General features: G+C 59.1%; 1 protein-coding gene across 9 annotated transcripts; it reads left to right on the top strand.

Moving 5' to 3' along the window:
• Window positions 1-892: 892 nt before the first annotated feature.
• ZBP1 (Z-DNA binding protein 1) lies at window positions 893-20594 on the top strand. Of its 9 annotated transcripts, none has more exons than XR_006603873.1 (10): window positions 893-1150; window positions 1945-2038; window positions 3688-3909; window positions 4462-4527; window positions 4901-5074; window positions 6314-6478; window positions 7845-8051; window positions 9006-9239; window positions 16931-17009; window positions 20455-20594. XR_006603873.1 is itself a non-coding variant. In XM_045070521.1 (9 exons), exons 1-9 carry the CDS (start codon window positions 1142-1144, stop codon window positions 20469-20471), a joined length of 1188 nt encoding a protein of 395 aa, XP_044926456.1. In that variant the 5' UTR covers window positions 893-1141; the 3' UTR covers window positions 20472-20594. The 9 variants fall into 9 exon arrangements, 6 of the variants coding, with proteins under 6 accessions (XP_044926456.1, XP_004759969.2, XP_012915665.1 ...); XR_006603872.1 differs by having other exon boundaries at window positions 16931-19693; XR_006603871.1 differs by lacking the exons at window positions 16931-17009; window positions 20455-20594 and adding exons at window positions 9696-11903; window positions 12028-12261.
• The last annotated feature ends 2573 nt before the right edge of the window (window positions 20595-23167 follow it).

Here is a 23167-nt window from a genome sequence, read left to right as displayed (position 1 = left end):
CTGCGGGTTCTGCAAACACTGCTCCAGATGGGCGAGCCCCTCCCTTTGCAGAAGTGCTGAGGCAAAGTCCTCCGAGGTGGAGATCCTCCCCAGGCATCTGAGGCTGGAACCTTGAGCCCAGGGACTTTCAGGGCTGAGTTGGTGCCCCTCCTGGCTGCTTGGCCCCAAGCCCTTCACCACCGTAGACTTCGGTTCCCCTTTCTGTTACCTGGTAAAGAACGGTGGCTCTGACTACTTGGGGGTCAGGAACCCCTTGAAACTACATGGAAGGGATAGGTCCTTTTTCCAGGTCTGTGGGTGCCCCCTGTGCTCATGGCTGGAGATGGCACTGCAGGGGGTGGTCTGGTCAGACTGTTCAACTGGATGACCCCCTTCAGTCCTCTTCCGGACCTCCTGATGTAGCTACTTTTATTAGCCCCATTTAACGGATGAGGAAACTGAGGCACAAATATGCTTACAAACTTGCCCAAAGTCACACAACCAGTAAATTGTGGACTGAGTTAGAACCCAGCCTTGGCCAAGTGACCTCATGACTTAAGCCTCAGTTTCCCCTCTGAGAAAAGATATCAGTACCAGCCCCTGCACTGATGGGGGGTCAGAGGGGCATGCATGATTGGAAAGCACATAGTAGGTGCTCACTAAAAATACCTCTGATTTTGACACGCGCAGACGATTGCAGCAGCCGAGCCACCCCCAACCAGGGGCCTCAGCCTACATGTGGGGATCAGGGTGGGCAGCAGCGAGCGCCCAGAAAGTCAGGGAAGCCTCGCGCTTCCAGAGAATGCTCTGGTCTTGCCAAGCTCAGCCTCTTTCTACCCACACGTACTCCGAGGCCCTTGCTCATCACTTCTGCTTTCAGTTTTTTTTCTGAGGCCACACACAGGAGTTTCGTTTTCTTTTCCCCCAGAAAGCCGGTCAGGTCAGGCTGACTAGGCTTGTTTCTGGAGTGTGAACAGCAAACACCCACCCAGCTGACGTGTCCCCTCACAGCTGTGGGAGCACCACATCCAGCCAAGCAAGGACACCCGGCCTCCTCCCAGCCTGTCCTCTCCAAGCCACCTTGCCAACACCTGCCACGGTCCCCACGTCTCCAGGCTCCCAGCCTCTACAGCCAGGATGGCCCAGGCCCCTGGGGACCCTGATGAAACAGGTACTTTTTTTCCTTCTAAGGGACAGTGGGCGCTCCCAGTGGGCTTTGCACTTTTTTTTCCAGCTCCTTTCCTCAGTTAGACGACAGCAATGCTAGCTGACAGTGCTCCGAAGCACAGTGGCTGCGGGAGCCCAGGGGAACCCAGGGTCTGGTCGGGGACCTCGCACACCTCTCAGGAGCCCTGGGGGGGAGGGGGCAAGCGCAGCGCTGAGGCCCTACAAGGGGGACCCTGGGCAGCACTTCTGACACTGGGGTCTGAAGACCTGACCTCACACTCATTTTAAGGAACAACAGAAGTTGCTTTGAGGAGAGGCAGATATGCGAGCCTGCGTTCCCCTGTACCACGGATAACACTTGGCTCCTGGAAGAAAACCCAAGAAAAGCAAACTGTGTATTCTAGAGAGCCTGGGGGCTGTGGGTTGAGGGTGGCTTTGGTTTTTGTCTTCTTGTTTTGTCGTCATTAGCTGGTTTATTCCTCACTACAGTCATGGAGGTAGTTGCTTTCATTCCCAGCTCGCAGGTGGGAAAAGTGAGGCACAGAGAGATACCATGGATGGCAGAGTAGGGGCTCAAACCACGGCCAGAGAACAGAAAAGAGGGCAGGTGGGGGGCTGGGGAAGGGTGCCAGCAGGGTGCCCCCAGGGCCCGGGATCATCCCTGGTTTCTGTTGTACTTCCACGAGGGGGACACAAAAGTACTTGTCACTCCGCAGGTGGATTTAACTTCTCCCACCCAGCTGTGCCTTGCCACCCTGTCCCTTACACCTCGTCCGGTTTACAAATTCCCGTTTACAGACACACCAGCCTGAAGACTCAGTCCGCCAGCCCGATGGGCTCGGCCCTCACTCTGATCTCCAACCCCACGACTCCTCGGCTCCTTTGGGGTCAGGTGGGTGGCGGAGGAGGGAGGGGAAGGCGCTCACCCAGGGGCAGGCTTTTCAAGAATCGAAACTCTTTTCAAGACAAGGCAAAGTCAGGCTCGCTGTTGATGAGAGGAGGTGCCCGGCCACTGGGGGCTGACCTCGGTGGGTGAAGGGATAGAGGCCCCCAGGCGGCCTAACTCAGCCTCACCTGCACCCAGCAAGGACAAACACGTCCCGGTCACAGGGCGAGCCTCAGAGCCCAGCTGCGGGGCCAGACAGTGGATAACCCCTTCCCCCACTAGGGAAAGCCCAGAAGGTGAGAGGTTGGGCTGCTGCCCTGCTAAGGGGCCCCGAGTCTTCCCCAGAAGGACCCTGCTTTACATTTCCCTTGTGTTCTCGGGAGCAGATGTTTCCTGTGAAGACGCTGGGCTGCCGCCCACAGGGCTCCCTCCAGTTCCCCAGGCACTGTGTGTGCCCTGTTCTCGGCTCCCCAAAGAACCACTGGCTTGGGTTTGTGGGAGCCTGTCTGAGAGGAACAGAGGTCGTTTAGAGAGCTCCTTCTCTAGCCTCTGGGATTCTCTTTAGGGTCATTAACCTCAGGTGGGGATATATTGACCCAGAAGGAACTGCCCAGGCCCCGCCCTGGGTCATCTGGACAGACACCTGTCCCTGTGCTGGGCAGACCCACTCAGACACTTGTTCATTCAAATGCTATTTCCTGAGCATTCACTGTGTGCCCAGCACTGTGCTAGACACCAAAGATAATACAAGGAACCCGGCAATCACAGCAGGGGATCCTTGGGGACCTTCTGCAGGGACCCCCCCCACACACACACACACTCAGGGGCACCCAGGACGGCTCCCCAAGAGAGATGGTGTTTGAGTGAGACCTGGAGGTTGAGTAGATGTTGGGCAGGTGGAGAGGGGGGAGAGTGTTCCTGACAGGGGCAGCAGTGTGTGCAAAGGCCCAGGGGTGAACGACGGGCTGGAAGGAGCATGGCAGGCTGGCCCTCGGGGGCAAGTTCTGGCTGCAGAGCGGAGGGTGGGCCGGAGGGATCCCGGCCGTGGTCGTCTGGGAAACAGTGATGAAGAATCGGAAGGTAGAGGCACGGAAGGGAGAAGAAAAGGTTCGAGGGAGAGCCAGGAGTAAGGTTTCCAAGGCTCTCTTGTAACTGGCCATCGGGGAGGAAGATCCGTTTCTGCGTGTCCGTAGCTTCCTGGCTTGGATGAGCTGATGCGCCCCTGATGTGGGTGGAGAGCCCACGAGGAGGGGAAGGCACCGGGGGGTGGCGGAGACAGCAGGCCTCCCAGGCAGGCCCTGTGCCTCCCCCTACTTCTTGCTCTCTGCCCTCAGTCTAGCCCACCCTGCCACCCTCTAAGCCCCTCTACTCTGGGGAGGTCTGACGGCTGAGCCTCCCCCCCGCTCGCACCAGGGGGAGGGGGCTCACACCAGGCAAGGGATACTCCGAAGGCTGGGGTACCTCCTCTGGGCTGTGTGGCCAAGGTCATTTGGCGTGGCTCCCTCCCCGACCAGTGGTGTCATTGCTCGGGCCCCCGCCCCTCCCTCTGCCCTGGACCCCTCACCCGGGGGTGCCTCCCCTGCCCCGGGGCTTCCAGCCCAGGCTCCATCCGGGAAAGAGTCAGTTCCCTCTCTGCCCCTCTCTCCTCCTCCCAGACCTCGAGCAGAGGATCCTGCAGGTGCTGAGGGACGTTGGCTCCCCCATGAAGTCCAGCCAGTTGGCAAAGGAGTGCCAAGTGCCCAAGAAGAATGTCAACCAAGTCCTCTACCAGATGCTGAAGGAATCCAAAGTCTCCCAGGAACGCCCTGCGATGTGGGGCCTGGGCCAGGGTGGGACCAGAGAAGTGGAGCCCGCAGAGCCGGCCCGGCCCAGCCAGGGTAACCTGCCCGCCAGGAGGGAGCAGGGTGGGGGACCCAGCACGGGGACCCTGGCAGCGGACACGCAGGCTCCGGGCCTGGGTTCGAATATGGGCTCCCCAAATATGGGTTCTGCCTCTCGAGGGTGCGCGGCACCCCGTGGCCACGCCTTGTAGATCTGGGGTGGCGAGGAGGGGAGGGCCTCACGCCCGCACCCAGCAGGCTCTCAGCAGAGCATGAGCAGGAGGGGTGCCACAGACGACGGCCACGTGGGGACAGGAGTAGAACAGACTTGGCTTCGAGGGGGTCCCAGTGCTGGCGCTCGACAGGCGCTCCCCGGCCTGCGCACGGCGGGGACGACCCTCTTCCTCTCGGCCCAGAGGCGTGAGTTAGCAGCGAAGCCGGGGGCATGGAGAGCAGCAGGGCAGGCCGGAAGGCAGGTTTGTTTAACTCTAGACTCTGAGTTCCGATCGCCGGCGCACCGGGGCCACCGTGGAGCGGCCCACCTCTGCCCCTGGGGTCCCCGTCCCCTCTGCCGCCCCTCATGCCCCCGGCTGCTCTCTCCTCCTCCAGCAGAGCTGCCCCAGCAGGACGTGGCTGCAGCTCCAGAGGAACCTGGCCGTCAGCTCACTAAACAGCGTAAGCAGCCCGCTTGCCCCAACCCTCCTTGGCCACTTGTGATGTTACTCTTGTCCCGTCCCCCCAGAGGTGCCCACAAAGAGGCAGGACTCAGTCAGCACAGTGGAAGCGGCTTGATGGCTGGGCAGGCCCCCTGATCCGTGGCTGCACCTGCCACGGGTGCCTGCCCCGTGCCCGGCACCGTCTGGCGCAGCCAATGTCTTTTCTGCCCCCAAGAACAGCCGCTGAGCAGGGCTATTCTTAACAGCCACACGTTTCCCATGGGGCCATGGGGCATAGGGGGTCTGGGTCGCCCGAGTTCACACAGCTAGTGAGCAGCGGAGGAGATTCAAACCCGGACTCCTCCTTCTCCACCCGCTTCCCTGCCTCCCAGAGGAAGAGATCTACAGGATTCTGAAAACCCATGGGCCCTGTAAGGCCCTGACCATCTCCCAGAAGCTGGGAAAGAAGACAGCGAAACAAGTCAACCCAGACTTGTACGCCATGAGGGGGAAGCACCTTCTGGACTTGGATGAGAAGTCAAGTACATGGGCAGTTTATCGGCCAGGTAGGTCCTCACCTGCCACCCGTGCCTGGATGGGGCAGGGCAGGAAGAGAAACCACAGCATCCAATACCTGTGGGTGCCCTGCCCGGCACTTTGCCAGCCCCAGGTTCCTTGCCAGACCCTCCCCGAAGCTCGTGGTGGCCTTGCTGATGGGTCCCTAGAAGGAGGTACCAAGAAGGTGGATGTGCTGGTGGGAGTATCCAGGGAGGGCTTCCTGGAGGAGTGACCTGAGGCTGTAGTTGCCGAAGGCAAGGGCCCGGGAGCAGAGGTGTCCCACTCAACTATAGCAGCCCTGGGATGCGGGGCTCAGCCCGAGTTTGCTAACAGTTTTGTCAGCACTTTGCCCAACTTGGAATTTTGAAGCTGCCGAAAGAGAAGGCTGGGCCCAGACACCCAAAGGGTGGGGGCCCGGGTGACGTCTCCCTCAGGCGCAGCAGGCACAGGCCCTAGAATTAAGGTCCACGACCCTGTTCTAATTCCTCTTAAAATCAGGGAAAAAAAAAAAAAAAGACGAGTTAATCATGTCTCCCGCGTCGATGATATTTGCCTTTATCGACCCTGTCGAAAACGGTAATTTTGAGTATTTTTTTATGGAGGAAGGCCCCCAACAAGGCATAAGAGCCGAGGTCCCACAAAGGTGGGGTGTGGCCCTGCAGTGGAGCTGGCGGAGCCCCAGGCAGGTGCTCACGTGGCCTGTGGGATGATGTACAAGTTCACGGCGCTCAAGGCGGGGAGGGGCTCCGCATCGCAGGCGGAATAACACGGCAGCCTCCAGGTTTTAAACACTGGTGGAAAGTCCCCATTCTTCAAAGTGCCATGTGAGCCAAAGGGAGGTTATCCCATGGCCAGAAACAGCCCATGGTCAGCCCCCTGGCAGTCTTCGTGCAGGGGAGAGGAGTCCTGGAGCCGAGTGGTCAGGGGATGCCTCACAGAGATAGGGACAGAGGATGGGGTGGGTGGTGAGGCTCCCACGATCCTCCCGGGGGTGGCAGAGGACACATAGGTAGGGTGACCGCCCCCGGGACATCTAAGCAAGGCTCACCTGGGACACCCGGGGGGCTTGTGACACATGCCAGCTCCTGGGTCCCGCCTTGGATGTCCTGACCGAGGACGCTCAGGGTGGACACGGGGGCGTCTGGGTTTTACACGCTCCGCCAGAGATTTGGTTGCTGCTCTCTGGTATTCGGAAACCCCCGACCTCCAGGGAGGGCAGAGGGCTTGAGTCGAGTATTACTTTGCAGACTTGGGAGGAAGAAATCCGGCCCCTGCAATAATTTACCAGAAAAATCCAATCAACATGATCTGTCAGAATGGACCCAATAACCACATTTCCATTGAAAACTCCGAAAGCATCCAGATTGGACATGGGAATGTCATCGTGAGACCGACAGCCTCTGGAGAGAATGGTGAGTCCTCAGAGAGACACCTGCTCCCTGTAGGTAGGGGTCCCTGCTCCATCTGGGTGGGAGCAGAGAGGGGGATGTTCAAGCTCTGAGGAGAAAGGGCAGCTCTCAGATCTCCAAGGTCCTCCCTTTGTGGCCTTCCTGAGAGGGAGCGAGTCTTCCTTCATGCCTGGATCAAACCTCTCCTGCTTTCCCTTCATTCTGATACCTTCTGCCTTGGTTTCAACGGGACCTGATACTTTGCCATGAGAAACATCTCAGTGTTCACGCTCCCTCAGTAGAATGTCCTAAGGTGTCACTGTAGTATTTCGTTTGTTCTGAGACACACTCCCCCCCACCACCCCCCACACACATTTTAACATCTTAGAAACTGGGATGCATCTTACCAGCAACATCCTACTTTTGTTAAAATATAGTCTTGCAAAGGAGTGCCTCCTCCGTGCCAGACACTGGGGCAAGAGGGCACAGGGCCCCTCGGAGAGCAGCCATGGAACACCAGTGGCAGCATCAGCCCAAAAGTTGCTGTCCTCCCTGTGACCCGGAGAGAGCCGACGCCTCCCTCCCCACCCCCGACTCTGGGTTTCAGTTTCCTCAGCGGTGAAATGAGGAACTTTGTTTTAGAATCTAGGTCAATGTCTCCCCAACCTTAGTCCTCTGACCTCTGCCCTCCCCAATTTGGGCCAGGCCCATGTCTGATTATTTCCTTAACATAGTTAAATGGCTTATCTTTCTATTCTAGTCAAATTTATTTTTTTTAAAGATTTTATTTATTTATTTGACAGAAAGAGATCGCAAGTAGGCAGAGAGGCAGGCAGAGAGACAGAGGGGGAAGCAGGCTCCCCGTTGAGCAGAGAGCCCAATGGGGGGCTCCATCCCAGGACCCTGAGACCATGACCTGAGCCGAAAGCAGAGGCTTAACCCACTGAGCCACCCAGGCGCCCCTCTACTCAAATTTATTTTAAAGTTAGCTTTTATAGCCTGACCTTAAGTTTAAAACCAGGAAGTTTACCATAAAGATAAATACCGAGAAGAGAAAACTGGATGCCCCAGCTCGGGGTGTTAAAGATAGGCCAGCACCCAACGAGACTCACCCTGGTGGGTTCAGAGGACTGAGAGCCTGAGGGAGCAGAGGCTATGCTCACTGACTGGGTTTTCCAGTGCCCCAGGGACACCCCAGGGGACCCCCATACAAACCGTACTATTGGGCCCACCTGCTCTCCATCAATAGCCTGAAACACTCATTCCCATCCGATAGAACCCACCAAGAATTCAGGGGCCAGTCTCTATCCAGCCAGGACTTTGCGTGTGTAGGGGGGAGGGGGCTTCAGAGGCTGGGGGTCTGAGGTCATGTTGCTGTGTCCCCTGCTAGGCTCCATGGCTCCCCTCCACCTCCCCCCAGTGGCACCAGCTGACCCCTCATCTCAGACATCTCCGGCTGCAGCCTGGGGACCCCAGGACATCTGCTTGGAGAAGTCTGTGCTCAGACGGGTACAGATGGGACACGGCAACAACATGAACCTCAAGAGTGCCCCGGCCAAGGACCCTACAGCCCGCAGCCCCTCGATCAGCCCCCCAGGTAACTCAGCCTGCCCCTACCCCAGCCCACCCCATCCATCTCCCCACTGGACAGAACTTGAGCCATTTTTTGCTGGGAGAGAGGCATGATGGGAAATTCCTTTCCTTCCACCGGGAGGCTGTCTACACAGTGGAGCAGGTGCGGCTCCAGAGCGGGCCCTTGGGGTCCTGCTCCCTGCCCTCCACCCTCCCCAGGAAAACCGTATCCTTTGTATGACAGGCGTGGACCAGGTGAAGCAGGGTCAGAGGAGATGGCCAGCCTGGAATGGCATCTAAGGAGGGGGCAGGAGCCATCTGAGTACCTGGTGTCCTACTGAGTGCTGTCCACAGGGACCAGAGAGCCCAGGCTGAGTCCTCTGGTAACCCAGAGACAGCCTGGGGCAAAACAGCAGCGAGGCAGGGACACCCGGAGGAGAGTTTCCAGGAAGGAGAAAAGGAAATGAGTTCAGGGAGTTGCATGGGGTCCAGCCACAGGGGTCTGCGGTGACCCAAGGGGACAGAGGAGCGTCAGGAGGAGGGGGACTGTGTGCAGCTCTTGTCCGAAGTTTGGATGGGAAAGGAGCCAGGTGGCAAGGGCTGGGGACTGGCCGTGACCACGAGGAGGCATAAAGCGCAGGTTGGAGGTGGTGTCCTGGAGCTGCGGGGAAGCCAGCAGCAGAGACGGGAGCGGGCGGGGGCGGGGAGGGCAGAGGTGCTCGAATCCCGTGGAAGGGCACAGAAAGGGCCAGCGTCCATGCCGGCAGACCTGGGTGGCAGAGAGAGCCGGCAGCCCGGCGGTGTGCAGAGGTGCTGTGGGAGGCAGGCTCTCGGCCGTGGACCGAGCCTGGCCTGGCTTCAGGGAGGAGAACCGGCCAGGGAGAACTTGAAAGCCAGGCTGGGGGGCGTCAGGGCTCAGGGCCGCCATCCAGCTGCTCTTGTAGCCCTCCTGACGTCTCTGTCTTTGGCTGACCCACAGTCTGTGCCCCCACGGATGGCCCAGAAGCTTTGTTCGAAATTCGAATGCCCAAACCAGGACCTTCTGCTGAGGAGGAGGTGGCCCAGAGAGTCCGTATCCGTTCATGCTTCCTTGAGGACACCGCCATCGGCAACAGCAACAGAATGACTGTCAGCTCGGAGACAGCTGGTCCAGAAGGAGCTGTAAGGCCTGAGGACATCAAGAGGGACCCTGGGGAGCCAGGCAAGGATGCAGGTGAGCCTGGGACAAAGTGAGCCCCGTGTTCTCTCTCTCTCTCCCTCTCTCTCATCCACGCATCCGTCTACTCATCCGCCCATCCATCCGTCCATCCTTGCGTCCGTCCGTCCGTCCCCCTATCCCCCCATCCCCCCACCTACCCATCCATCCATCCATTCATCAACAGTCATTCTCGAACCTCCCATTTCCGAGAGTCTGGACAGCAACAGAGGGTCATAGCAGAGAACAGCCCTGGAGATAGTGTGTGGGGGCAAGTATTTTCAGCCAAGTGGCCTAGCCCAGCATTTAGCTCTGAGCCTCCATTTCCCCATCGTGACTGAAGGATGATAATTGCCTGTGGCTCCTGGTTGTGGTGAGGACTGGGGGAGCTCTGCAGGCAAAGCTTGGCCCCGTGCGCAGCCCACACATGCCTCCAGGCATCGAGAGGTACTTTTACCACTGGTGTTGTTTTAGGCGTCGTGGCAGGCGCTGGGGTGCCACAGCGAGTGATGGTCCCTCTCGGAGAGAGGATACTTTGTTGCAGCAAAGAGACCCTCTAACCAGAGTGGCTCCCACCTGCGGGAGGCTCAGCACACAGCCGTCCAGGCTGGCGGGAGGTACAGAACCCGGGCTCTCCCGGGGGCTCTGCACACATCTGGGGACATAGACGCTACAGAGGCCCAGCCATCCGCCTTCCACCGAGCACACGCACACTCCCGGCCTCAGTCCATGGGCTTGCTCTTGGCCTCCAGAGGGGCTGGGAAATGGCACCTGAGCCTGGCTGAGACTCAGGAGAAGGGGCTTCATGGCCAACAGGACGTCGCTGGGCAGCTGGACGCCCGGCACAGCTCCTAACCCCTGGTTGTGGAGGCAGGCGACAGAGGCAGGAACGAGGTGGCGGTGGCGGAGGGAAGGTGCATCCGGTAGGCGGAAGAGTGTGGGCGGCAAGCGAGAACAGGATAGTGGGTGAACAGAAGTGTGAATGCGACCTGTGCACGCGTCGGGGATGGCAGAGGCCAGAGCCTGGTGCCACACCATGGCGGGGACGTTGGCCTCCATCCCACGGCTGTCAGGAACCACGGAGGGGATGTGGGCACGAGAGGCATGACGGGACTTCTGCCTTCGGAACGAAGGAAGGATCGGGAGGAGGGCCGCAGCTCCCGACGCTGGGATTTGGAGGAAGGAGTCGTGCCGCCGCCCCCACGGTCAGAACACCTAGACTAGACCTTGCCGGCATCCACCAGCCGGCACCACAGGCCCGTGGGCACTTGTGCTGGACGCCAAGAGTGCCTTCCCATCCTGATGACCATGTCCTTGAACTTCCAACAGCGAGAGGAGGCCGTCGAGAGAAGGTGCCCTCTTCCCCACTTCCCAGAAACCTCTACGGAGGCCCACAGGGACCCTGGGGGTGGGGGGCCCCCACCTGGTCTTAGGTGGAACCAGCCAAGACTCCTCTTTGGGGGGAAAGAAACACAGCCCTCTGACTCTGAAAGATAGCGAATGCCCCCTCCGTTGTCCCTCCCCACGGAATCAGCAGTGGCCCTGACAAAGCCTTTTTCACTCTGCTATCCTACCTACCCTCCTCACTGGCCCGAGGAACACCTGACTTCTTACTCAGGGGACGGGCAGGAGCCCATCCTAGGACGTGGAAGGCCTGGCAGGTCTTCCTCTTGGGGGAAATGGATGGTCAGGGTCTGTCAGTGCCGTGGAGGGCAGCACCCTCTTTGGGGTCTCTGTGAGCTGAGGCTCCTGGACAGGCTGTCAGTAGGGGTGCCGGCAGCTCCCAGCCCCCAGCTGCTCGGCTCGCTGCGGTGACACCCTGATGGGATCGGGGAACATGACTTTGGGGACCCAGTGCAATACGGAAAAGGGGGGCCCCTGATTCAGCTTCATCAGAATTTCAAGACAGAGCCGAGCTTTGAACGGAGCCCAGGCTCCCTCTGAACATGGACCCAGGCCACGTGTCCGTGAAGCTGGCCCTCCTTGGAGCCTTCTGGAACAGGACCCCTCCTCTAGTCCGTACCCACCCCCCAAGTCACTCAGACCCTTGAGTCTTCCCGGAAATAATGCTGCAGCCACCTTAGACCTTCTTCTGTCTTTCCTCTATTGGGAAGAAGAAGTTCATTCCCTTCCCAGTTCTGGCCCTGCCCTTGCCCTAAACTGCTCCTTCACCTGGACGCACAGCCGTGAACAAGTCAGAGAAACATTCCAGGGACCAAGACAGGCAGCTCACAAAGCAATCAAGCCTTTTGAAGAAAGCCGGGCACCGTAAAACAAACAAACAAAAACAATAAAACCTCAGAGGGGTGGGCAATGCCATGATGGGCGAGGCGCTGCCTTGATGGGGGCAATCAGAGAAACCTCCAGGAGGAGGTGGCATCTGAGGGGGAGGCAGCCAGCCAAGCAAAGATCGGGGAAGGCACTGCGGGTGGAGGGGACAGCACGTGCAAGGATCCTGCTCCGAGTCCTGCAGGAACCTAGGGAGCAAGAGGGAGCGCGTTCTGCCAGCTGGGTTCCTCCGAGCTGGGAAGCCCAGAAGAAAGGTCTGGATCTTCTTCAAAGTGCACTGGGGAGCCCCTGGCGGGTTTTGAGCAGGAGCAAGTGTTAAAGTCTCACCGAAGACCGTGAGGGGACAGAACCAAGGGGGTCCTGGGGGAAGACGGGAGCTACTGCGCCGTCCAGGTGAGAGCAGGCGGGGTCTCGGAGATGGGTCCCCAGTGAGCCAGACGGCTTCAGTTATTTGAGACAAGGGGGCCCCTGTGTCCCTTTGGCAACAGCTTCTCTTCCCGGGATCTTCTCTCTAAAGGTGCAGAGCCTAGAAGCCAGTTCCCTCACCACCGTGACCAGGCTCCCCCCGGCAACAGCGACGTCTTGACCTTCATCTCCGACCTTGAAGCTGTGACTCTTGAAAGCGGGGATCCCCACACTATAGAAGACAGCAGCCAGGTGGACAGAACCCCAGACATGGACTCCCGGGGGCAGGTGGAGACCGGAACAAACAGCCAGGCTCTCTCAGGAAGAGCAGGCAGACACCAGTGAACCCCTGGTCCTGTGCCTTCTGTGCTTCATAAACGCTGTTTTCCACCTTCTTGCCTCCTGACACGTGGCTAGCGAGAGTCAGCCCTGGGGCTGGGCCTGGCCTGGGGCTGGGCAAAGGCACCTCTGTCCACTGCCTCCCTGGCTCCCTTCCATCATGGCTGTCCATTCTTCCCTCACTCAAGACCTGACTTCCTCAAGGCCCATTATGGCTGCCTGATCTCTTTCTCACCTGACCTTTCTAGAACCTTCCTACCTCCACTTTGATCTCTCAAGATTTCTTAGCTGAACTTCCAGAGAATAAATCCCTCCCTCAAGGCCCCAGTGGAAATCACTGGCTAGCCCGTGGGTCAGGTGACCTGTGCTAGCCAACTGTTAGGGACAGTTTGTCACACACCAACATGGCGCTTGTGGGTGGGCTGAGTTCCCTTGGTAGGCTTGTGGTCGCAGTGGCATTTCTAGAACAAAGAAGTGGGGTGGGGTCTGGGGGACACTTGGGAAGGAAGATAGAGAAGGACAGAGGGAGGTGGTGGTCAGCCAGGCAGGACCACTGTGGAAGGGGACTTCATCTCCACTCGTTACGTCCACATCACACACAGCTACGTGTCCACTGCCCTTCCCAAGGCCACACCTGTACTTCACTCTCTTCTGTGTTTCCTCCTCTGGACCAGGGTTTTCCAACGCCCAGGAGCCCTGTCCCTTGGTGGACGGAAGGGCTGGCTCATCACAGAGCCTCAGTAAAGAATGTCATTGAACAACCCTTTTTCTCTTTTCAATGTGACTGAGAGGGTGTTGAGAGCCTTGACACACTGATCAGTGCCTGGGCCAACACACAGCATTTATGGTATGTCCCTTAAAGGGGAGTCCTAAGGCATTGTTGGAGCTCCTGGATCCTGTGATTCCTGAAGCAAGCTCTATCTTTGCACTTGTCCATTAGATGAGCTGATGTGTCTGTCCCCTTAGTGTGGAAGTCAGCTCCAGTCGATTTCCCTTTTCTAGCGTGGCCTGTCCCTCTCACCTCTGCCACCCCCTTTCTTTAGCTCAATGCTACTCAGCCCGCAGGTTTCCGCTGACCTATGACTTCATCCAGGACAGCTTCCCAGGCTCTCCTTCCAGCCTGTCTCTTCTCCGCTTCTGAGGCTCCTGTGTTCCCCCGATAAACCCGTGTCTCACTGCCCTGGCATTGCCTGGCTACTCGCCCCTCTCTCCATATTCACCAAGGCTCATTTGGCTGTAGATGACAGAAAGCTGCGACCCACTTCATACAAAAGGGGATGTGCTGGCTCTTCTCACAGACACAGGTCCAAGCACAAACCTTGCTTCAGGAACGTCTCCATCTGGGAAGTCAGTGTCTTAGGACCCAGCCTCCCTCTTTCCGTCTCTCTGCTCTGCTTTCCTCTGCTGGCAAAGATGGGGGAGCCTCCAGGCCCCCCGGCCACCAGTGGAAGGACAGGCTTCTTTCCAAAGGCAAAAGCCCGGTTGGATGGCTTTGGTCACATAACCTTCTCTCAGCTGGTGACTGGCCGACTGCCGTCACGTGATCTATCCCTGGCTCCAGGATGGGGGTCAGCCACCCCGTCACCTGCCTCAAGGACAAGGGATGGGCAGTTCTCAAAAGTTACAGAAAGGGGATGCTGCCCAACCGGCGAGAAGCCCAGAAGTCCACTGTGTCTCCCCCAGCATCAGCCAGCGAAGTCGCCAGGCACAGGAGCCTTGTCTCTTCACACTGCTTGTACCCCCAGTGTATGCCCTTCCCGGACAAGGCCCTGGAGCTCCCAATGGAGGGAGACAAAGCCCCAGCCCATGGTGCGCTGCTCAGAGTCAGCGGGAGGGGTGGCCATCGCTACGGTCCCAAGCAGCACTAGTCACAGTGAATTAAGGGAGACAGAACAGGGGCCCACAAGCTGCCTGGAGGGTCCAGGAGGCTCCTGGGGGAGGAGAAAACCCCAGATCTCATTTTCCCTCATCAGGCAGAGGGAAGTGGGGGGAGGGGATGGGTCCGGTGTTGTAGGCAGGGGCGCAGCCCAGGCAAACGCATAATGGTCAGAGCAAGAGGACGGATGCAGAGCACCGGAGCCGAACGCCTGGGTGCTGGTGGAAAGCGCACGCAAAGGAAACCAGGGCGAGGCCGGCTGGCGGGAAGCAGGTGCCAGCCCACGTGCCCGGGAGCTAGGACTTGACACTGCTCTGTAGGAGTCCCACATGCACACGTCTTCCAGGGAGGACTGGGCAGGTGTGCCGGCCAAGGACGCTGGACTCATGAGGAGGGGGCGTCTTGTTCCCTGGGCTGGAAATGCCTCCTACTGGGGGCAAAGTTAGTTCTGCCAGGCATGTCGACTTGGGGCCCCAAAGGATTCCCTCAGGGCGTATCCAGTTTGCAACTCACCAGCAGGTATGAGGGGCTTGAGAGGGGGGTTGGCTCACTCCTCCTGGCATTGTCTTTCCTCTGCGGTGAGCTGAAGGCGGCTCGCCTCGAAGTTTGCCCGAGGCCTGTGGTTAACCAGGCCATGTCAGCGGATTATTGAAATGCAGCCCCGAACTCAGACTCAGCCCACATCTCCTGCCCCAGCCAGAATACTCATCTTTCTGTGAGATTTCCTCTCTCTGTATAATTAATTTGTCATAAACACGCTGACAAAGCATTGCCAGCGGTTAATGGGGGCTGGAGGTGAAGGTCGGCGCTGGTCTCTTCAGGAAGGAAATTAACTAGCTCCCATTAGCTGGCAGGGGATGATGGAGTCCGCCCATCCCCCAGCCCTTTGTTCTCCCCAGCTCCCCAGCCACCCCCCCTTCCTTCTGCCATGATACGTGCAAACAGAGCCCACCGCTCCCCGGAGCTGAATGGGGATAGTTTGCTACATGACAGTTAGAGGTGATTTTCCCAAGCCACCAGGACCTGCTCACAAATGCAATTCTGTTTTCTCCTCCCAGCCTCTCTGCTAGTCTCAGGGTGAGCCCAGGTGGGACTCTTCCCCTGTGGGGTTTTAGCAGGCAGCCAAGATTAGAGGCTTTGAGCAAGAAAGGATCTAGAGAATAATTCAGGATCGTTTGGGTGGCAAATGACAGAAACTTAGCTCACCTAGGCTTAAAGAAAGAATCTATTTGCTCATGCAACTGGGAAATCAAGAGATGGCTTCAGGAATGGCTGGCTCCAGGGGCTCAAGCATTATCTTTCAGGCCCCTCTCTCTCCATCTTTCTGAGAAACTCTCTTCTCTTCCTGCTAGCTACACAAGCTTAGGGCCTGCCAACTTAGCAACCCCAGCAGAAAAGGAATTCTTTATGCCAAATAATTCTGGTAGAATGTCCCGGGGAGGGTTCTCATTGCTTGAGCATGGATCACATGCTTGCCCGAACTTGTAAGTGGAGCCCATCCCCGGGGCCAAGCCTTCCAGATTCTGAGTCAGATTTCTGCAGCCCTAATGATACACCCATGGTCTAGAGGCACATTCAGCCCCACCAGCCTCTCCGCTTTGAAGGGTGAGACCAGAATGCCACCCAACCCATGGGCAGCCACACTGCCGCAGCTGAGAAGAAGGACAGAACCAACATTTTGTGTTCTGTGGAAAGCTCCTCCTACAAAGTGTTCTGTGAATTAAGAGTTCCCTGGGCAAATAAACTGGGGGAAAGTGGTAGCCAGCCCTGGGCGAGCCTCAGGAGCCCATCACCAGAGAGGTAAAGGCTCAGAAAGGTTAGACAATTGCCCAAGGGGTGGAGACAGGATTGGAACCCAGGCCACTGGGCTCCTAAGCCAGGGCTCTCACCCCTGTTGCTGAAGGAGAAGTTTGGGACTCAAAACCTGGCCAGGCTTTCACCGCCTGGCTTCACTTTTCTGTGCCACATTCGCTCGTGCCCTTCCGCACCCCCACCTCAGACCCTATGGCTTTTGCTGCCATCAGTGGGATCTCTACCAGCTGCTGGAGAAGCAGCCAAGCCTTGAAAAGATCACCAAGCCCAGAAGGCAGGGATGTAGCATAGCGGATGGAGGCCTGGCTGCCCCCGGCTGGGGCTTTGAAACCCCAAGAGGCCGCCTTGAGACAGCACAGCCAGCTCTGCCTCCCGGTGGGACATGTCTGGTTCAGGGACGCAGCGTCTGAGACAGAGGCCCTCTCTAACCGTGTGACCTCACCCGCAGGTGCCCATGTCACTGTGCTGAGCCTCGGCCTTCTCATCCGCAGAATGGGCCAGCGAGGCAATCACGGCAGGTTGGCTGGAGGCTCAGAGGAAAAGGGGCAGGTGGGGGCGGGGGGGCGCGCAGCTGGCCGGGCCACACGGGCGGAACACTCAGTGCCGGGTCCGGCCACGTGCTTCCACACCGCAGCCCACTTTACCCACATCCTCTCGCTGCCGGGGCCGTGGGCCAAGTCTGGAGACATTTCTGGTTGTCACGGGGGCAGAGCCTGGAAGAGGTTTCCTGCTACTCTTGGAACAAATTGCCATCAGGTGGTTTAAACCCAGCTTATCTCACAGCGCCGGAAGTGAGGCGTCCCCCGCGGGCCTCGCTGGCTGAAGCTCGGGGGCGGCTGGCAGGACTGGCTCCTTTTGGAGGCTCCAGAAGACAATCCGTCCCTCGGCCTCTCCAGCTTCTGGAGGCCGCCTGCGTTCCCTGCTCGCGGCCCGCCCTTCACCCTCCAGCCAGCATCGCTGCATCTTGCCGTCTGCATCTCTTTCTCAGGCTCCTTCCTCTTCTAAGGCCCCCTGGGATGCTGTGGGTCCACCTGACCACCGGGGACCACCCCTCCTCAAGATCTCAGGTATGTCTGCAAAGTCCGTGTCACTGAGTAAGGTGACGGGGTCCCAGCCTCTGGGGACTGGGGCATGGACGTCATCGGGGGACAGCATGCTGCCACCACACCGAAGCAGGCCAGCCCCCACAACAGAGTCACGAAACCCAGAACGTCTGCAGAGCCGGGCTGAGTGAGCCCATCATAGAGGATACCATTTCCACTCTTAGCATCATGGAGATAAAAGAACAAGTGGGCTGTGGCATCACAGCCCCAGGTGTAACCCGAGTTACCTCAGGCGAGTCCCCGCAACTCTGAGCCTCAGTTTCCTCCTCTGTAAAGTGGGCAGAAGTAAGGAGAGCCCTTCATGCCCAGAGTTCCTTGTGAGGTCCTACATTGTGACTCTTGGTCTAGGGAGCATCTAACAAATGCTGATGTCTGGGCCCACCCCAGACCCACTGAGGACAGTCTCTAGGGGTACGGTCTGGGCACGTGGGTTTTTAAAAGCTCCTTCCACGGGTCTAAGGAGCCCCCTCCTCGCTGAGATGTCCAGAGCTGCCCCCAGCCGGACACCCGGACACCAGTGGACCACAGCCGTAGTTGTAACCCCAGCAGCCCCCTCACCCAGCGCCAAGCTCTGGCCGGCCTCTGGGGCAGGAGGGCATCTGGGAGGAGAGAAGCCAGAGAGCCCAGCGGTCCTCAGCTCTCCCAGCCATGGGCAGCCGCGAAGCCCGCGCTCAGTTTTCACCGCCTTGGGCCGAGCGCCCTCTGCTGGCCGCGGGTTGGTGGTGGCTCGCACTGAGCTTGGAACTTCCAGGGTCTCATCCCGCCCGGACCAGGCCAGGGTGGGGACGCCGACCCATTCCCTCCCCCAAGAGCGGCCGCACACACAACGCTTTGCCTGTGGTTTTGGGTGGTGCCCCAAACCCGTGCACAGATCCCAGGTTAAATTCCTGCTCTGCCTTCTCATCTGGGTCTCCCTTCCCATGGACGCCAGCGCCCCACAGGCAAAACCCCAGTGCCCTGCAAGAGCTGATCTCTTCCACGGGGAGCGCCTCTGTAAGCTGGGGGGGGGGGGGGGCTGGGACCGCCAAGGCTCTTGCTTGCAACCCCTACCGCAGCTGCCTTCTTTAGACTCCTGGTGTATAAACTCACCGAATCCTTCTGTGCTGTTCACCTTTCACGTGGACGAAATACTGGGGCACAGAAGAGGTGGAGATACTGCCCCGAGGTCACACAGCCAGGGAAGCACCTGCTGGGGTTACACCGAGGGGACAGAGCGAGGGAAGACAGTCCTGATGGGGCTGGAAGGAATCCTCCGTACATAGAAGGCCACATCACGCTTGGGAGACGCCTCCCGTCTGAGGGGTGGGGAGCTGGGGTGGGGGTGACAGCCTCTGCGAACACGCAGCCCACGTGTCCTCACACTGACCCACCACGCAGACGGACACCCACAGGTCTACGTACAGGGTAGGGCTGAAGGGAACAAGCCCACGGCCACTCTGGAGTCAAACTTCAGCCACCCCCCGCTCACCAGCCATGTGACCTTGGGATGAAATCAGCATCTGGCTCGGAGGAGACCCCGTATGGCTGGCTTGCCACACCACGTTCTGACTCACCCACGCCATGGAGCTTCCTCTCCATCCTCCGCAAATTGTACCTGACCATCAGCTGGGACAGGACAGAATCCTGAGCCTCTCGCCGCTAGTGAGGCCCGTCCGGGCCTGGCGGGCAGCAGCCTCCCCGCTGGGCCCGCAGACAGTATTTTGCAGAGCTTACCTATTTAACCTCACAGTGGCCCTATGAAATGGACACACCGGATTTTGCCCATTTCACAGACAAGAAGACTGAGGCTCAGGGGCGTAAGCAACTTCGAGCAGACTTTGGGACATAGGGAGGCTGGGGTGGGCGGCATGAGGCTTGCTTCCAAATGTGGGTTTATCAAGACTCCCTTCGCATCACAGCACCAAAGGCTTTGAAGTTTCAACCTTCCTTGAGCGCAGCGAAAACAAAACAAAAAAATTCTGGAAAACTCACTTTGCTCTTCTAAAGGCAACCGCTCAGCCACCCCGAGTCAGCCCCGGGCTGCTCCCCCAGGGTGCGCACTGCCGCTCCACTTATGTTGTACAAAAACAGTCACTGACAGGAGGCCTGCCACCCAGTGCGCGTGGGGACAGGCCCAGCAGGCCACAAGGCTCTCCGTGGGGCACGATTCATGTTTTGGATGAGAGACTAACTGGACGGTTGGAGGACACTCTGAAGGGAGTCAGTGCACACGGGAGGCTCACTCTGGGTGTGAAATTCCAGGCGGCCAGTTTCTTTCGGCTTTATCCGGGTCTCCGACTTCGTCTGCAGGGCACTGGAGCTGACTGGGTGACTCCACACATCTCCAAGAATGGAGATACCCGTGCAGACGGGCCACCTGTGCCCTGGACCCCGTCGGTGTGGCCCCGGGCCGGAGCCATGGCTCTGGCCACCAGGTGGCGCTCCCGATCTTTTTTTGCAAACTGAGCCCAGGCTTGCCACTAACTCGGCAGTGGGACAGGGGATCCAGGATCCACTTCTCTGCCTCAACTCAGCCCAGGACCCCTGGGGCAGGGGCTAGTTCTTGAGGTCCTTTCCAGGGCTGGAACTTTACATCTACAGACCCCTGTCCCCATCCTATCCCTGCGAGCAAGGATGACCACTCAACACCTGTCACCGCCAGCCCAGAGGTGTGTGTCCTCAAAGTCACTTTTGGGATCCTTTTTGTCCAGTCCCTGCAGGGGTCAGTGGGGTCTGTCTGTCCTAGCCCCTTCTGTCCTGGGGAGACGCTTGATCCCGTGGGTCTCCTGCGTCTTCATGCCACCTGGTCACCCCAGGTCCGTGTCTGGAGCCCCGACAGCTCTTGTCTCTTACTGCTTGTCTCTTTATATCTTTCTGATTTTCTGTCTCTGTGTCTCTGTCTCTCTGTCTCTGTCTCCCTCACACCATCGCCTCCTAAAAGATGACACATTCATTCCAGCAAAGTCGCAAATACCCATGTATCTGTGTAGGCAGATTCTCGGGCCCCATCCCTGCAAAATTCAATCCATTGGGCCAGGCTGTGGCCCAGGAATCTGCATTTCATGTATATATCCTCAGACTCTCCCCTGCTGAAAACCCTCTGTGGTTAGCTCCTAAGCTGCTACGGAGGCCTGACCTAACCCTGCGGACGCTCTTCATCTCCTGACCGTTCGGCCCCCCTCCCTAGTCCCAGCCTCACCAGACTTGAACTGACTGAAGTCTTCCTGCCCCAGGACCTTTGCACATGCACTCCCTCTGGCTTCCTTTCTCCATCTTTTCTGGCTGGCTCATTTTCAGGGTCTCACTTCAAACGTTTCCTCATCAGAGAAGCCCTCCCTGTTATGCAGGGGGTCTCTGTCACAGCCCCTGAGCTATGACGTTGCACCCAGAGCAACCCGCTGTCATTTTATTTCCTTCTTCCTTTAATTAGTCTCTGTTCCTGGATGACCCTCAGCTCCAGAGGCATGTGTCCTCTGTCAGTCCCTCTGCTGTTTCCTCAGTGACTAGAACGTCTGGCCAGCACGGAGAAACAATGCAGGTATCATGAATAAATGAATGAATGAGCTCCCATTCGTGGTGACAGATGTCCTGTGGGAGCTGGAGACCTGGACAAGCAGCCTATCATTCAGACCCTTTCAAGGCCTGGCCCCACCACGGGCCTTCATTCCCTTACACCTTGCCTCCCTTGGCGGCTCCCAGACCTGATGACCCCAGTCCAGGAAGACCCCCTTCCAGCCCCTGCCCTTCACTTGGCCGCCCTCCCCTCCCAGCTCCACTTGGCCGCCCTCCCCTCCCAACTCTCACTGTCAAGGCTCCACCCAACCTCCATCTTCACCCTGAAGCCTTTTGGTCCCTTCCCCAAATCAACATTTGCCGCTCTGTCCTCTCTGGGTCCCTTGGGGTTCAGCCCCAGGCAGCTACTGCCCTCTCAAAGGGCCTCGCCATACAGGGACCCAGGCTTCACTGACCACCCTTGGACGCCAGAGTGGACTTCGGAGATGCTGGCCGGCATCCCCCCACGGCCCAGAGGTGCTGCCCCTGTAGCGTAGGTGTGGCCCGGGAATCAGCATTCCCCAGCCCCTTCCCCCAGAGAGCTGTTGCAGGTTGGAGCGGGCTGGGCCTGTGACTCCCATCACACTGAGGCCAGGGCCGATGCGGGCGGGGCCCAGAACACAAGAGTTAGCAGCTCCCTAGTCAAGACCTCTCGGTCCACCTTGTCCTGAGGGCAGAGGCTTGGCCCCAGAGCTGCCTTGGTGGTTCAAACCCTGCCCAGGCTGTGCGGCTGTGGGCAAGTAGGCCACCTTCTCTGTGCCTGGTTGCCCCTCTCCACTGAGCTCGCAGGCTGCCGGGGGGACTCAGGGAGCCTGACCCCTGAGTTCTGGACTAGGCCTGACAGGAGAAGTCAGTCTTGGAGCCGAGAGCAGGCGCAGAGTGAGACACTGTTTCGCCCCAGCCTCGATCAGGCACCCGAAGAGCCGGTGGGCGGGCAGGTGACCCTCCGAGCCTCGGGCTTCCGGTCCTTGTCCATCCTTGTCCATCCTTGACCTCATCACGATCCTTGTCCATCCTTGACCTCACACCTGGGCAGAAGCGGGGGACTCAGCTCAGGCCTCATTCCTGCCACTCACCGGTGAGCTCCTAAAGGTAGTGGCCATGCTCTCCCCACAGTGGCCAGGCTGTGGCCCCTGCCCCCTCGTCTCCTGGTCCCTGTGTCCGGTCCCGTGGTCCTGTCCCCTTCCCTGTGTGAGAGCAGACTCTGATCCCTGCCGTGGCCACCATAGCCAAGCTGCATCTCAGACTCCCCAGGGCCCCAGTCGGGCCCGCAAAAGATGAGGGTTCATGGAAAACCCCTCACTGTCCTCACCTACTTCCCAAGGGCCCACTGCCAAGCGCACCCGCGTGGGGTCAGCCCATGGGCTTGCACGTGGCCAGCCCGGCAGCCTCGTGCAGGGCCCTCACTCGGTCCTGGGGTATTTACAGCGACCCGGGTCTCAGTCCACGTGCTGACGTGGGGGCCTGGTGACTGCAGGAGTCACCGGGTTAAGCATTGATTTTTCCAGCTGATTCTGGCTTCTGGGCAGGGGACATCTACGGGAACGGCCAAGTCCAAATACTTGTCCTGACTGAGCTGGGGGCTGCCCTCCTGACCCTGCCCTGCCCTCTCCCTTTGCTGACACTTCAGGCCCAGACCTAACGTCCCGTCTGCCCTCGACCCCCAGAACCCAGACTCAGCCTCGCTGCCTGCACAGGCCAAGCACGCCCCCCGCCCCTGCGCCCCGGCTGTCCTGAGGTGGTCCCACCCATGCTGGGCGAGAAGGGGATGTCCTCAGAAGCGTCCTCAGAAGCCAGGTCTGGGTCTTAACCCAAAAGCAGGAGAGGGCCCGGCCAGGTGACTCTGTGTGTCCCCAACCCCTGCTCACCCCAGTCCTCCCCAGGACTCAGCAGATCTCCCTAGAGAAGCCTCCCAGGGAGGGTCCCAGCAATGTCACTTGTTAGAGCCTTCACACCTGCCTGTTCACCCACTTCCAAAGCTATCCGGTCTGGCCACGACCATCTTTCTCTGGACGGAGCAGCAGCCTCCCCACGGACCCCCAAGCCCTCTCCATCCAGCCTCCGGGGCTCTGGGGAAATGCAGCCGCTGCCGCGACCCTCACTGGCTGACCACTGGCCCCAGGACCAGCCGGACCTGGCCCCCAACCTTGACCGCTGTCTCCCTGCTCCCCTCTCAGCTCTGCTCACCAGACTGGCCCGCTACCTCAGCGGGCTGGACGGGCTTCGGCCTCGCACTTTCCCCCGGCTTCTAAATGTTTCCCCCCACAGGGTGTCCTTCCTGCTTCCTCAGGGGGCTCCAGGCTGCAGCTCAGGGGTCCCTCTTCCAGGCAGGAGGCTGCTGCCTCTGGCCCTCTGACAGCGGCCCTGACCCCCACAGAGGGGCCCCAAACCCCTCTTGTGTTGTGTGTGGCTTTGGAATTGGCACCCACCTGCTGGTTGGTCCCCACTGGAAGCAGCTGGGTCGGGCCAGCATGGACCTGGAGGGACAGGGGCTGAGGCAGGGGGTGGGTCCAGCCCCCCACCCGGCTGTCCTAGGCGCAAACCCCACCCCGAGTTGCTGCCCTGTCTCCTCCCCAGGGAAGCCCCCTCCC

Source organism: Mustela putorius, unplaced genomic scaffold, assembly GCF_011764305.1.
Source record: "Mustela putorius furo isolate JIRA1106 unplaced genomic scaffold, ASM1176430v1.1 tig00003972_pilon_pilon_pilon, whole genome shotgun sequence".
Taxonomy (NCBI): Eukaryota; Metazoa; Chordata; class Mammalia; order Carnivora; family Mustelidae; genus Mustela; species Mustela putorius.
Note: the sequence above shows the minus strand (reverse complement) of the source record. Positions and strands in the feature narration are given on the sequence as shown.

Coding starts and splice junctions, on each gene's coding strand:
- ZBP1 (XM_004759914.3), top strand. Junction 4,528..4,900: donor CCGTCAGCTCACTAAACAGC/GTAAGCAGCCCG, acceptor CCTGCCTCCCAG/AGGAAGAGATCTACAGGATT. Junction 5,075..6,313: donor ATGGGCAGTTTATCGGCCAG/GTAGGTCCTCAC, acceptor ATTACTTTGCAG/ACTTGGGAGGAAGAAATCCG.